General features: G+C 42.6%; 1 protein-coding gene across 12 annotated transcripts in view; it reads left to right on the forward strand.

The window, feature by feature from the left end:
- Positions 1-12,852, forward strand: part of NCOA2 (nuclear receptor coactivator 2) — a 1,089,938-nt gene that overhangs the window by 764,261 nt on the left and 312,825 nt on the right. For all 12 annotated transcript variants that reach the window (XM_078687164.1, XM_078687175.1, XM_078687166.1 and 9 more), the window contains one exon: positions 9,803-9,950. In XM_078687164.1, the coding sequence (XP_078543290.1) occupies positions 9,803-9,950 (148 nt within the window). The remainder of the gene's footprint in view (positions 1-9,802; positions 9,951-12,852) is intronic.

The following is a 12,852-nucleotide window of genomic DNA, read 5'->3' on the forward strand; positions in this document are numbered from 1 at the left end:
AGATCAGCTCCCAGAACATTTTCCAAATGTATGGCGGTAGTTGCGGCTTGTCTTCGAAAGAGACGGATTTTCATATATCCGTACTTAGACGACTGGCTTCTGAAGAGTTCATCCCCATCTCTACTGGAAGAACATCTATCGATATGCCTCCAACTCATGTGCAAGTTGGGTCTTCAAGTCAATTACAAGAAGTCCATAATGAACCCCACCCAGAAGATCCACTACCTGGGTGCTCAACTGGACACGGAAATAGAAAACGTGTGTCCTTCGGAGGAGAGGTGGTTATCCATCAAGGCGAAGTGTATTCTTCTCCTTCAGTCTGCACGTCCGACAGTTCGGCAAGTGTCCTCTCTCCTGGGGTCCATGGCATCGTGCATCTTCATCGTTCCAAACGCACGTTTGCATATGCGTCCTCTACAACATTGTCTGGAAGATCAGTGGAAGCAGAGGACGGGATGCTGGGAGGATCGAATTCATCTCCAACAGTCTGCAAGAGATTCCATCCGGTGGTGGATGAAGAAGACACACTTGATGAAGGGAGTTCCTTTTCATCAGGCTCCACCAACGCAGACTCTGATCACAGACGCTTCTCTCCAAGGTTGGGGGGCGCATATGGGCCCTCTGCAGGTACAAGGGCTATGGTCAGACTTCGAGAAAGGATATCACATCAATCTACTCGAACTCAGTGCGGTCCATCTTGCTCTCAAGTCCCTGGCTCCATCTCTACGGACTCGGTCCCTCCTGGTGCAAACAGACAATACAACTACAATGTATTACTTAAACAAGCAGGGGGGTACCAGGTCCAGGACTCAGTCCATAGAGGCCCAGACCATTTGGCATTGGTTGCTAGCACGAGACCCGTCAATAACAGCGGTTCACCTGCCAGGGAGTCTCAACTCACAGGCGGACGACCTCAGCAGAGACTTCGTCGAAGCGCACGACTGGGTTCTCAACGAGGACGTCGCGCAAAGCATTTTCCAGACTTGGGGAACACCAGACATCGATCTGTTCGCAGACGCGGCAAACACAAAATGCCCCGTCTTCGCGTCCAGGTTCTTCCAGAAAGGGTCTCAAGGGAATGCCCTTTTGATAGACTGGTGTCAAAACTTGCTGTACGCCTTTCCACCGACACCGTTGATACCGGCAGTGATCAACCGGATGTACAGGACCGACTCCAGAATTATACTGATTTGCCCAGAGTGGCCACGCCAGTGGTGGTTCCCAGATCTCCTTCAGTTGTCAGAAGTGCCACTCAGGAGATTGCCTTGTCGCCCGGATCTTCTGTCCAAACAGGAGGGGCGAGTGTTTCATCCCAATCTGCCCTCCCTGCGCTTGGCAGCATGGCTCCTGAAGTCATCCAGTACGGGCACTTGCAGCTGAATCCGGAGTGTACGAACATCCTTAAGGAGGCAAAGCGACCTTCTACAAGACTATCCTACGGATTTAAGTGGAAACGCTTTTACCTTTTGGTGTCAGAGTAAGGGTCTTGATCCTATTCATAGTCAAGAACAGGTGATCTTACCTTATCTACTTTACCTTGCTGAATCTGGTTTGCAGTTTAGTTCCATCAAAGTCCATCTTGCTGCAATAACTGCTTATAGAAAATCGCCAAGACAGATATCTTTCTTTCAGGTGCCTGTGGTGAAGGATTTTCTGGAAGGTTTAAGGAAGGTGTATCCTCCAGTCAGGTCTCCTTCTCCACCTTGGGAGCTTAATGTGGTGTTGACCAAGTTAATGGGTCCCCCCTTTGAACCCATACATAAAGCGTTATTACAACACTTATCTTGGAAAGTAGCGTTCCTGGTAGGGTGAGCGAAATCCAGGCTCTGTGTTGCAATGAACCGTACACTATTTTTCATGGAAACAGAGTGGTGCTCGGAACTCATCCTGCTTTCCTGCCCAAGGTGGTGTCGGATTTTCATATTAATCAAACCATAACATTGCCTACTTTCTTTCCAAACCCTTCGAGTCCGGCTGAACGGGCTCTACATTAGTTAGATCTGAAAAGGGTTTTGAAATTTTACTTAGATAAAACAAAGTCTTTGAGGCACACGGACCGTCTGTTTGTGAACTATGGTCCTACGAATACTGGTTTGTCAGCGTCCAAGAGGTCCATTTCTAGATGGATAGTGTCATGTATCCTACTGGCTTATCAGCTAGCCCACAAGTCTTTATCATTCTACGAGGGGGAAAGCTTCTACCACAGCTCTCCTTAGGAATGTGGCTATGTCAGAGATATGTAAAGCAGCTACTTGGCGTTCAGTGCATACGTTTACACGCCATTACTGTCTAGATTCTGATGCGCAGGTTGATGCACAAGTGGGACAAGCATCCCTCAGAAATTTGTTTGCTAATTCTAGCTAAACACTATGGGTTTAAAGTGTGGCTATGCATTTATCTGTTCGCCCGCTTCTGGTGGGTATGAGCTTGCTACTCTATTCAGTGCTTATGACTATTAATGAGTATCCCCTGGAAGAGAAGGATTAGTTACTTACCTGTAATCCTAGTTCTCTTCCAGGGGTATACTCATTAAAGTCATAAGCACCCTCCCGCCTCCCCGGGCGAGCAGTAGCATTGAGGTTTTTTCAATATGTATTATGAAGTTTTTAAGTGCAGATTCCTGCTAAAGTTTACTGTACCGTACAAAAGAACTGACCTAACTGTCACCTGTGGTGCATGGTGGGAACAGAGTTCTCCTGGAGGCCTTAAAGGCAAAGTGTGCAGATTCTCTGGGGCCTTAAAGGCAGGGTGCCAGTCTGATTTTCTGTACACAGACATTTTTTCATATGCAGCCTTTTAGGCTAATAACTGTTTACAACAGGTTCTTTGATGAAAATAAAAGGTTTTCATGGTTATGAAATGCATTTTAGGCTCATGCCTGTTTATTGCATTTATATACAGCATATTTTCATGCTTCAGAACGTGTGTAAGTTTGGCTTTATTAGCCTATGTATATATGTTAGGCTGCATATTATGGTTATTATACATGTATATGTGTATAATTAGTTTAGTACTATGTACTTTTTGATATATTTACACATATATATGTATATTGTTTATGTGTTCCGGGTTCCCGCTCATGGGCGGAGATAATTCAGTGCTTATGACTTTAATGAGTATACCCCTGGAAGAGAACTAGGATTACAGGTAAGTAACTAATCCTTGTGGGCTATATAGGAGCAAAGAAAGGAATGCAGTACAGAAAAGGAATGCAGTGCAGAAAAAGAATATATTGCGATGGATTGTTCTCTACATTAAGATCTGCTAAGCATTGGCCAAGAAGCAACCCCCTGAGGGCTTGCAAGCTCTCTCTACCAGAGCCAAATCTGAGACCACTGCTTTAGCGTGTGGCATTCCAGTTCTGGACATCTGTCTGGCGGCAACGTGGGCCTCACTGCTCACGTTCACCTAACACTACGGCCTGGACAGTCAGGTAAGCTATGATGGGCACTTCATTCATTCGGTCCTGCAAGATTTTCTGTTCTAATTAGATTTGCAGTCCCACCACTGGAGAGGTATTGCTTGGGAATCTATTCTAGGGTAAATAATCTGTGGCTAGAAGTCTCTATCGGAAGAACAAGTTACTTACCTTCAGGAATGCATTATCTGGTAGAGACTCTACCTAGCCGCAGATTCCTTACCGGTCCTCCATGCTTTGCAAACGGATTACTCTGTAGGGAACACCCAAGGCCTTAGTTTGTCACACCAGTGGTCAGTGCTCATCGTCACTCTTCACTCCTGGCGTGAAAAGTCATGAAAGTAACTGATGCCAGCGGACCAAGGTGGTTACTTTTTGGGTATTTGTATACGTCACTTCCGGCGCGGCCATCGCAGAACCAAATAAGACCACCTACTGGCGCACCGGAGTACTGTTGGAAAATCTTCAGGATCCAGTCTAACGCCTGGGGATATTACACGGTAAGGAGTCTGCAGCTAGATTGTCTTTACCAGATAAGGCGTTTCCGAAGATAAGTATCTTGTTCATTAACATCACTCCCTATAAGCACATTTTTCACAGCAGAAAAGAATATATCTGAAATTCTGGACTTAAAGAAAGTGTTCTTGTTCCTTTTTTGGGGAATGCGTGTAAATGGTGGTCCCTAAAGTTACCACTAGGCCACTACATCTGCTATCTGTTTGCCAATAAAACCCTCAGGATCATGCCTCTGAAACTCTGGACTAATAGTATTGTTATTCCAGCATTGTTTTGTGACCCCGATACAAAGTGCTGTATGAGGGAAACCATTGTGTTTTCATTGTTAACCAGTACTTCTTGAGAAGGCGTCTCTCCTGTAGTAGGCAAACATCCCTCTCAGAGTTCCTGATTACTTGACTTGATTACCTCAAGTTTGTTTGCTGGAGCAATGCACATTCCTTAATAATAAACGTTTGGCAATTTAACAGGCCGGGGAATGGATGGCTCTACACTCTCCTTGTTCTTTATATGTCTTATCTACTGTCTGAGCTAATGCATAATGTGTAGAACCCACCTTTGTAACTCTTCAACATACCCCCCACACAGTAACATATAATTCTTACCATTAAGAAAACGTAATGAGTCATTTGCATTAACTTATTTTTTTTCCAGAAAGGCTTGGTCTTGTGGACCCTCTGGTAATATCAGTCTGTTACGGAATGTCCCTTCTCGCCTCCTGTGGCCTGTCATGAGAGACCTCTTTGAATCCCAACATTAAGCCAGAGCTTGTGGTTACTACACCCGAGGCCTCCAGCAGCCCACGCTCAGCTGTCACTGATGCCCTTGACTTCACGTAGGGCCTCCTTTCTGGCTTTATATTCTTCTCTAGCCGTAGGTTGTGTTTCTTTGTGTTTGGATTGAACCCTTTGCCAGGTGGCTTGTAGTTTTTTTGTTCTGGTTTTGGGTTTGAGCTGGGCCTCTGAGCCATGGCATACGTGATGTGTAGGATATATTTTGCTTTGTTGGGCATTAAGACCTGTATTTTAAATCCTCCCCAGCAGAAGATAAGCCTAAATGCTTGACCCCACTGGCAGGGGGCCCACTTAATTAAAAATAAAGATAAGTATGTTGCCTTCCTGAGTTCTCCTCTGTTCCTGAGGGTGACTGCAGTTCGATCTTGAAATAGCTCCAGCTGACACCCTTCAAACATCTTACAGTTTGTTTTTCACAGGTTCATAATTTCCTCTTTTTCTTGGACTTGCTTTAAGATGTCCAGTTGAGCGTCCCATGTTACTAGCATTGTTTCCTAATGGATATGGTCAAGCTGAATAGGGGATCTTCCAGCTGATCTTGTATGTGGAGTGTGAGGTTTCTGATGCAAACTTAAATATTGTTGCCCTATATGTTCCATTGGAGGCCTCGGATGCTTCTATTAGACTTTGACCTATTTTCTAGATCCTATGTTTGTGCAGCACCTCCTCACATCTTTCCTCCATTTCTAGGAACTGGGCACCAGGGACATGTTCTTCAGAATGATCATTGACCCTTTTCTCTAAATCATCTACTCAGATACACAATACACCTACATCTTTTTTTGTTTTGTTATTCTTGTGCCTGTGGTTAACATTGGGCCGGATTTGGTCTGCTTCTGTTGTGAGCTTCTCTAGCACCTAGTTCAGATACTCCCGAGATGGGGGTTTGGAAACAGTAGCTGTTCTCAACTGTAATGACCCTGCAGTGTTTAAGGTCTCTGCCCCTCCACCCTTTTTCTCTTCACTGCTTTTGCTGTCAGTTTTCCCTTAATCACGGTGTCCTTATACCCTTAGCTCCAAAACAGTGCTTACCTCTTTAAGGTCATGTGTATAATTCTAGACCATCTCCAGTCAACGTTATCCTCATTAATTCGCCAGAGGCATGCTCATGTAGCGAAGGGCCAGGTGTGGCAATCACTGTGGCCTTGTGTGGAGGCCTTGTTTTTCTCTTACTGTCTAGGGCAAGCCAGTCGACCAGAAGTATGCTTTATCTTCCACCAGGCGCTGGCCAAGTTGTACCAAGGCATGCCTGAACTTCTATGTTGGGTACCTTCAGCCAGCTTGCACTTTGCTCCGTCATGCATTCATGCTGGGGCTGCAGCAAGTCAGACCTTGATGATGACGTGCCTCCCTGGCATATCCCCATTTCTTTACATGACTAGTCTCTGGAGGGTGACATTTTCCTCTGGCTTGTCCACCCACGCCTTAGATACGCTCGTGTTTGCCAGTTCTCATGTTGAAAGGCTACCTGTTAGGATCATAAATCTAGCTACAGAATTCATCAGATCTGTATTGCACTATGCCTTGGGTCAGACACAAGAATTTCCCCAAGAGAGTGGTGCCTTAATTTCACTTTTCGTTCTACGTGGCTCTACAGAGCAGTCCCCACTTAACCTTTTCGGCCACTGCTTCCTGTTAATACCTCCGAAGCCGCTGCCATCAACTTCCCTAGGAGTACCAATATTCCCCCCGGTGTAGCACCGCTCCCCCCTCTAGTGAAGTCTTTGCGCTGGGTCCCCTGTAGTGCGAAGTTGCTTTGGGTTCCCAGCCTATATGGTGACCGCCATACCATATCAGGAGACGGCCAACTCCATGCATGGGTCACCTCTGCGCGGGGATGTCAACAGGTGCTCCTCCTCCAGAGTTGGTCAAGGGAGAATTTTAAAGTGAATATTGCTAGGCCAGGCCACGCCTCCATAGTTGCTTAAAGCGTTTGTGTTTGTCTCTGTGTGTGTGTCTTTCTCTCTATCTCTCTGTCTTTCTCGATCATTAGAGCTGCCCAGTAAACCCAAGGCAGTTGAGACAATTAGCATATAACGTGATACAAAATGCTTCCAGATGAATATATCTTAAATACAATCAGTACAATACATTTCATTCTCATTACAGGATAAATGACCCCCGCAAAAAAATAATCTTACTGTATGCCCACAAAAATATATATGCATTATGTATAGCAAGAGGTGGACATGAAGCCAACAGACACAGCACAAAAAAAAAAAAAAAAAGTCATAATGGACAATACATAGACGAAATGTGATTATATTGTGCTACATAGACATAGGTTTCATACTCCAGCTAAACACATTATTCAGACAGGAGAGGGTTCATTTGTTTGGAAAATAGAAAGAACCAGAAGAAGTATTTCGGTCTCACTCCAAACATACTCAAGACCCTGCTTAGGACATAAGGCTTTGTTAGTTTATATTGGTCCCTAAAGATTTGGATAAATAGAACATCCATTGATTTTAGCAAAAAACTTACAAGTGCCTACTTATTCTCGAGGATATTATTAATGACTAAATTGGCAGACAAATTGTTGGTTTAAGTAGGAGTTTCATGATTGCTGAGCAGTATGACCATGAGGTCCGCACTCCGATGATAAACGGTCTTCAATAATCTCAAGCCACAGTATTGCATCACTTGGAGTTAGAAAGGTAGGTTGCATAGCTGTCACCTTCTCGAGACCGCTATGTGTACCATATTAATGCTATTGTTATTGTCATACTGAATGAAATATTAAATTAATACTATTTAAAGTTGTTTTAGCTCTACTGTTTTATACTTGTTCCCTGACTTCATGGCGGACTGTTTGTTCTGTACCCTACGTTATTTTCATTGTAAGTCTAGGACATCATATTAAACACAACTTGTATTTCTGTAATATCTTATTGTTTTTGTATCTTATTGTTTTTGTTGCAATAGGTTTCATTGTTATGTTTTCACCATATTATGTTCACTTTTTTTTAGTAAATGTTTTGTCCTTTTTAAGATAATTTGAGAAAGTTGACACGTTTTCTCTTAGCCTACTTGTAAAGTGGATTTCAGCTATCTACGTTTACCCAGCTATGCTGTAGGGTCCAGAGGGAAGTCCGACAGAATCCAGCTGTGCTCTTTTCACCTATGAGATCTTCGAGTAAGAACACTCCTCTGAGAAAAGGCTTTACAGCTTGTTCTTCAAATATGGTCATTACAGAGATGCTTGGGTGTCTTCCTTTTTCTAATCTCAAATCTGTTTTACGGTTTATAAATAATTACCTTCAGTTCCTAAGTATGTATTGCCTGGAATGCCCTCCCATACCAGTCTGGCTAACACAGTGCTTAGGAAGCATATGTATGTAAGGGAACTGTGGGCCCCATTTACATCATTGTGGACTGTTGAAAGTTGTACTTGAACTGGCACTCCTTGCATTCCAGAAAGTGGTATTTTTGTAGACTTAGGACCTGTTGGCAGAGCCAAAGCTTAATAGCTGTAGGTTGTGCTTTATGTGGTGCTGAGCTCATTTATTGTCTGCATCCAAAGACTACTGGCCATAATAAAAGGTGGCTCCCAATGGGCTTTTGTGGGAAGCGCCACTGAACGCTATTAGAGATTTAATCCGTGTTCTCAATGTCTTTTAGCAGAGGCATATCTGTTGACGTTTGTCAACTATTGCATTTTGTTTGCTCTCCTAAGCAGGGAGTTTTGGGGGGCCAGGGCATACTGATGCACATCTAACTGTAGCTGTTGAATTTTAGCCTTCTGTTACAGGTTTTAGATTTAAACCCTAATGTTCCTTCTACAAAATACATGCATAGTATATATTCAGATAAAAAGAGCATAACCTACTTTTGTTTAATACCACAGTTGTCTGAGGATGGATTTTGACTCATGATAGGCAAAGCTTCACGTATCATGATTTCTCTTACCTCCCTCAACAATTGTAAAAAACAAAAAGAATTATACACTGCTATTCTACATGTATGTTCATGTCATGTTTGTGTATATCCAGTAGTTACAGAAGACTTTAAAACACACATAAGGGATTTCGAGCCATGCAGTCAGTTAGAAGCACAAACCTATGGATTTGTGAATGCATCCAAGTTAATTACTTCTATAAACCGATTCTAGAATGGCATCTGTGAGGCTTTAAACATTGTCACTTGTGCTGTCCTGTTTTATTAACATGGAATCCGAATTTTGCACTGAAGTAACAAATCTCTGAATTTCCATTAGTACATTTGCTTGCAGTCATGTGACATTGACCCCATTTATTTTCACTTCTTGGTGTGTGTGTGTATGAGTTTGTGGGTATGTGTGTCTATATATATATGTGTGTGTGTGTGTGTGTGCATTTATGGGTGTGGAATATATGCAGTTGTGCATAGTGTTATATGTAATACGGTCTAGGACTCATGAGAGGCCAAGCCTTGAGTGAGTCACGATAGCCCCTCCCTTAACAGTGTTATTAAATAGTATATTATATTCCGTTCATCCACTTATATTGTTTATGCCATGGCGCTTTTTTTCATGTGTATTTTTGTTAACAAATGTATTTAACCAACTGTGATGCAAGGGGTTACATTTGTACAGCAAGGTAAAATCACGCTCAAGAGATACGTGGCTATTTGAAGGTTATTTTCTTGTATAAAGGAATTGTTACATGCAATTTATAAGGCAGTTAATGGTTTTTCTCATGTCGTTTTTGCTGTACTATGGTAATAAACTGAAATTTGACTTTTTCACTCTACTAATAAATCTATAAATGTGTTTTTATTAGGACAGTTTCTCTAAATAACATGTTATAGGGCCGCTTTCATTTTCACTGCCATGACATGTATCTGAGCAAGATTGTTCGGATTAATGAGCCCAACGCGCTCCTTACATAAGTATGTTGCAGAAAGACCAATGCATATAACATATGTACCTCTCTTGCGAGTGTAGGAATGTGTCTATCCACCATCGGGGTTCTCTTTGGAGTGGGAAGGCAATGTGCTGCATAGTGTCAACCGACAGGAGCTCTCCTGCAGCTTCACATATTGAGTTTCACAGTACCGATTCTCTTCTACTGAAGTTTTTTTTTCTTTCCCACAGTGCTGAGACAAGGACTGGCATTCAGCCCTTTGTATCGATTCTCTTTATCCGATGGCACCATAGTCGCGGCCCAAACGAAAAGCAAGCTTATTCGTTCTCAGACCACTAATGAACCACAGCTTGTGATGTCGTTACATATGCTTCAAAGGTAAAGGAAATAAAAACATTTATTTTACTGATTACCTACAGTCTTCAGAGAAAGCTAATACTGTTGAAGTTTTAAACACAGATACAAACGAAACCTTAAAGCAGCTGTCATTGTTACACTAGACACTTGATTGTTGTGGTTACATTAGACTGTTAGCCGACCCTAATGTGCAGCTAGAGGCAAGCGCCAGTCTCTTTGGAAGTGTCAGTTTGTGTAGTAAAAATCCACTCCTTACAAAAGTCTATATATTGGCGAAACCCATCTTTTCGGTCTAGACGGCTATCAAAACTCCAAGGAACCATGACGCACCCCTGTTCTTCAGTGCATTGCCCAAGCCTATTCTATTGTACGATATTTGTCATTGCCCATTGCTGGCTGTTTAGACCACCATCTTACATGCACGAAGTTTGGGTTGATGGAAGTTTTTCAGCATCAATCTGTTTGCATGTGTTTCCTCTTGGTTATTTTTAAGATTTTTTTGTTGAGATTTTATATAAGCATGCCAGTCTTAGGTCAGAATGGCACAATATATAAAGTTCCAGGATGCAAAAAATGAACCTCTGTTTTATGCTTTAGTGTCAACTGGGGATAGAATATCCAAGGCTCAGTGGGGGTAAATGGACTGATTTTAATTAAGAAGAATCTGCAGGTGAACTGGGATTACAAGAATGTAACTTTCCATATTCTGAATGCCACACAGCCAATTGGATTTTACCTCATTTGTCCTAGCGCTTCCCAAAGCATGATGTTCACCTTTCTCCTTTAAGATTGCATTGTATGCATGTTTGTGTGATAGGCCAATGATGCATTTCTTTTGGGCTTAGCCATCCTCAGCTGGCAGAAGAAGATGCCTTATTTATTGTCGGGTATATTATATACCTATGCAGGGCTTATAAATCTGAGCTCTACCTCATCAAGGGCATTTAGTAGCAGAATCATTTTGTCATGCAAAAATGCACTCCTTGCTACTTCTTAAACAGAATGTCCTGGGTGATGGCAGCTCTTATTTGCTGATTGGTTACAACAATTGTTCAAATAAACAGTTTTTCGCACATAATAAGCACACTCGAACCCCCCTGCGTGTAAAATTTCTTTCAGTGACTAAAGTTACTCGCTAGTTAGATTTAATGTCTGCTTAAAATGATTTGTTTTGTTAAATGTGGCCTTCCTATAACTGCTGGGATGCTTTTAGTGGTTAGTGGAAATAAGCAAGTGATGGTAACATCTAAGCAACTCTTCCAAAGGCCTAGCTGCCTCAGAGTGCCCCATAGACACATGCTAGTGACATTTAACACAGTACAAATGGCATCCAGCATTCACATTTCATTGCCTTGAAATCTGGGATGCTGAGCAGGAATGTGACTTGAAGCTGTTAACGCCCTTGTTTTCTATTACAAATGTTTGTAGCATGTTTCGTTGTAGATACGCATGCCTTCTATCTTCTGTTGGGTGTGGATTTTTTCAAGTTTTTTTTTTTTTTTAAGATGTTTCGAGTTACATGATAACTTGTGACTTCTCATATAGCCAACAATGCACTAGGACAAAGACTTCACCCTAGATTGTATTTTCAACCATTGCGTTTCGATGTTCCAGTGCCAGCTCTGGGAACAGCGATGTCTTCAAGGGTCTGGTTCCATTGACTGAAAAATTCAATACATGTACAGCAACCAGGTTTTGAACTCTGCTTCGAGCGGCGTAGACAAAATTTTCATGACCCAGATTGTACTCAAAAAGTCTGATTGTGAGGGTATTATGGATAGAATGACCTTCTAGTCTCTTCCGTCTGGGTGGTCAGCACCACCATGACGCTGAGTTCTTATTTTGTGCTGGTGGTTTCAGGTGGGGGCCCACCAACACTCTTGTGTGTGGATGAGGACTTAGTTTTATTCATCATACTTTAACCCAGAACAAGAGTGAGAGAAAAGGACAGCAAACGGGGAAAAAAGGATAAAGCAAAACATGGGTAAGCTGTGAAAAAGTGAGATAGGAGGGTTGAAAAAGTACCTGCAAGAATGAGGTAAGGCAACAATAAGAGTACATTGGTGGATCAAAGTGGCATGAGATGGGATCAACCCTTGACTGCTGTTATGTTCCAGAACCCTGGCATTTGGCAGCAGCATAGGCAGGCTTCTGAGAAAAATTTGGGATCATGATTTTTTTTTATGCACAAGTTAAGGACTGAAGTACTGTTGCTGGGATAGTAAGCGTGGCTGAGGGGCTTGGACTTTAGGCCAGAGTTACAACAGCACCTTATCAGTGTCCTTTTTGACAGGGAGCATTAGTTCAGCCCTCAAATGAATTCAATTCTCTATATCAAGAAGTACACACATACAATTGACAAACCCTAATTGGGTTAGGCTCGAAGACACTGTTTCCTACGTCCGTTGTACCATCATTTGTTTCTGCTCCTCTTTACCGCAGACTGTGACCCCCTTCATGGCCCGTTTATACCTGTTTTTTTATATTACCCTCCATGGTGCAATTGTCCTGGAATCTGCGATTAATCCTGTTTCTTTTTTTGTTGTCTTTTTTTACCCCCTACTTGTTGACAATTGTGTATTTATGTCCTTCCTTCCGTCCTATTGTAAAGCGCTCTGATATCCTTTGGGAACTTGTTTGCACTATATAAAACTTTGCAAATAAATACAAGGCTGTAGGTGTGCCACAGACCCAAACATTCAGGTCTGTCTTCAGTAAACAGCAGATGAGGAGTCTCCAAATCATCTTCTCCTACCCAGAGGCAGGGCTGTCCCCATCAGAAGTCCTTTCAGGACCCCCATGGGCCCATATCCTTTGGAAGAGGTGGCAAATGCACCTCCACTTTCTAACAGTATCTCACCCACCATTCTTCCCAGTCATACAACATCTGTTTTAAGACGTTTGAGGATCTAAAAGGAGTACT

Source organism: Lissotriton helveticus, chromosome 4_1 (assembly GCF_964261635.1).
Source record: "Lissotriton helveticus chromosome 4_1, aLisHel1.1, whole genome shotgun sequence".
NCBI classification, from domain to species: Eukaryota; Metazoa; Chordata; class Amphibia; order Caudata; family Salamandridae; genus Lissotriton; species Lissotriton helveticus.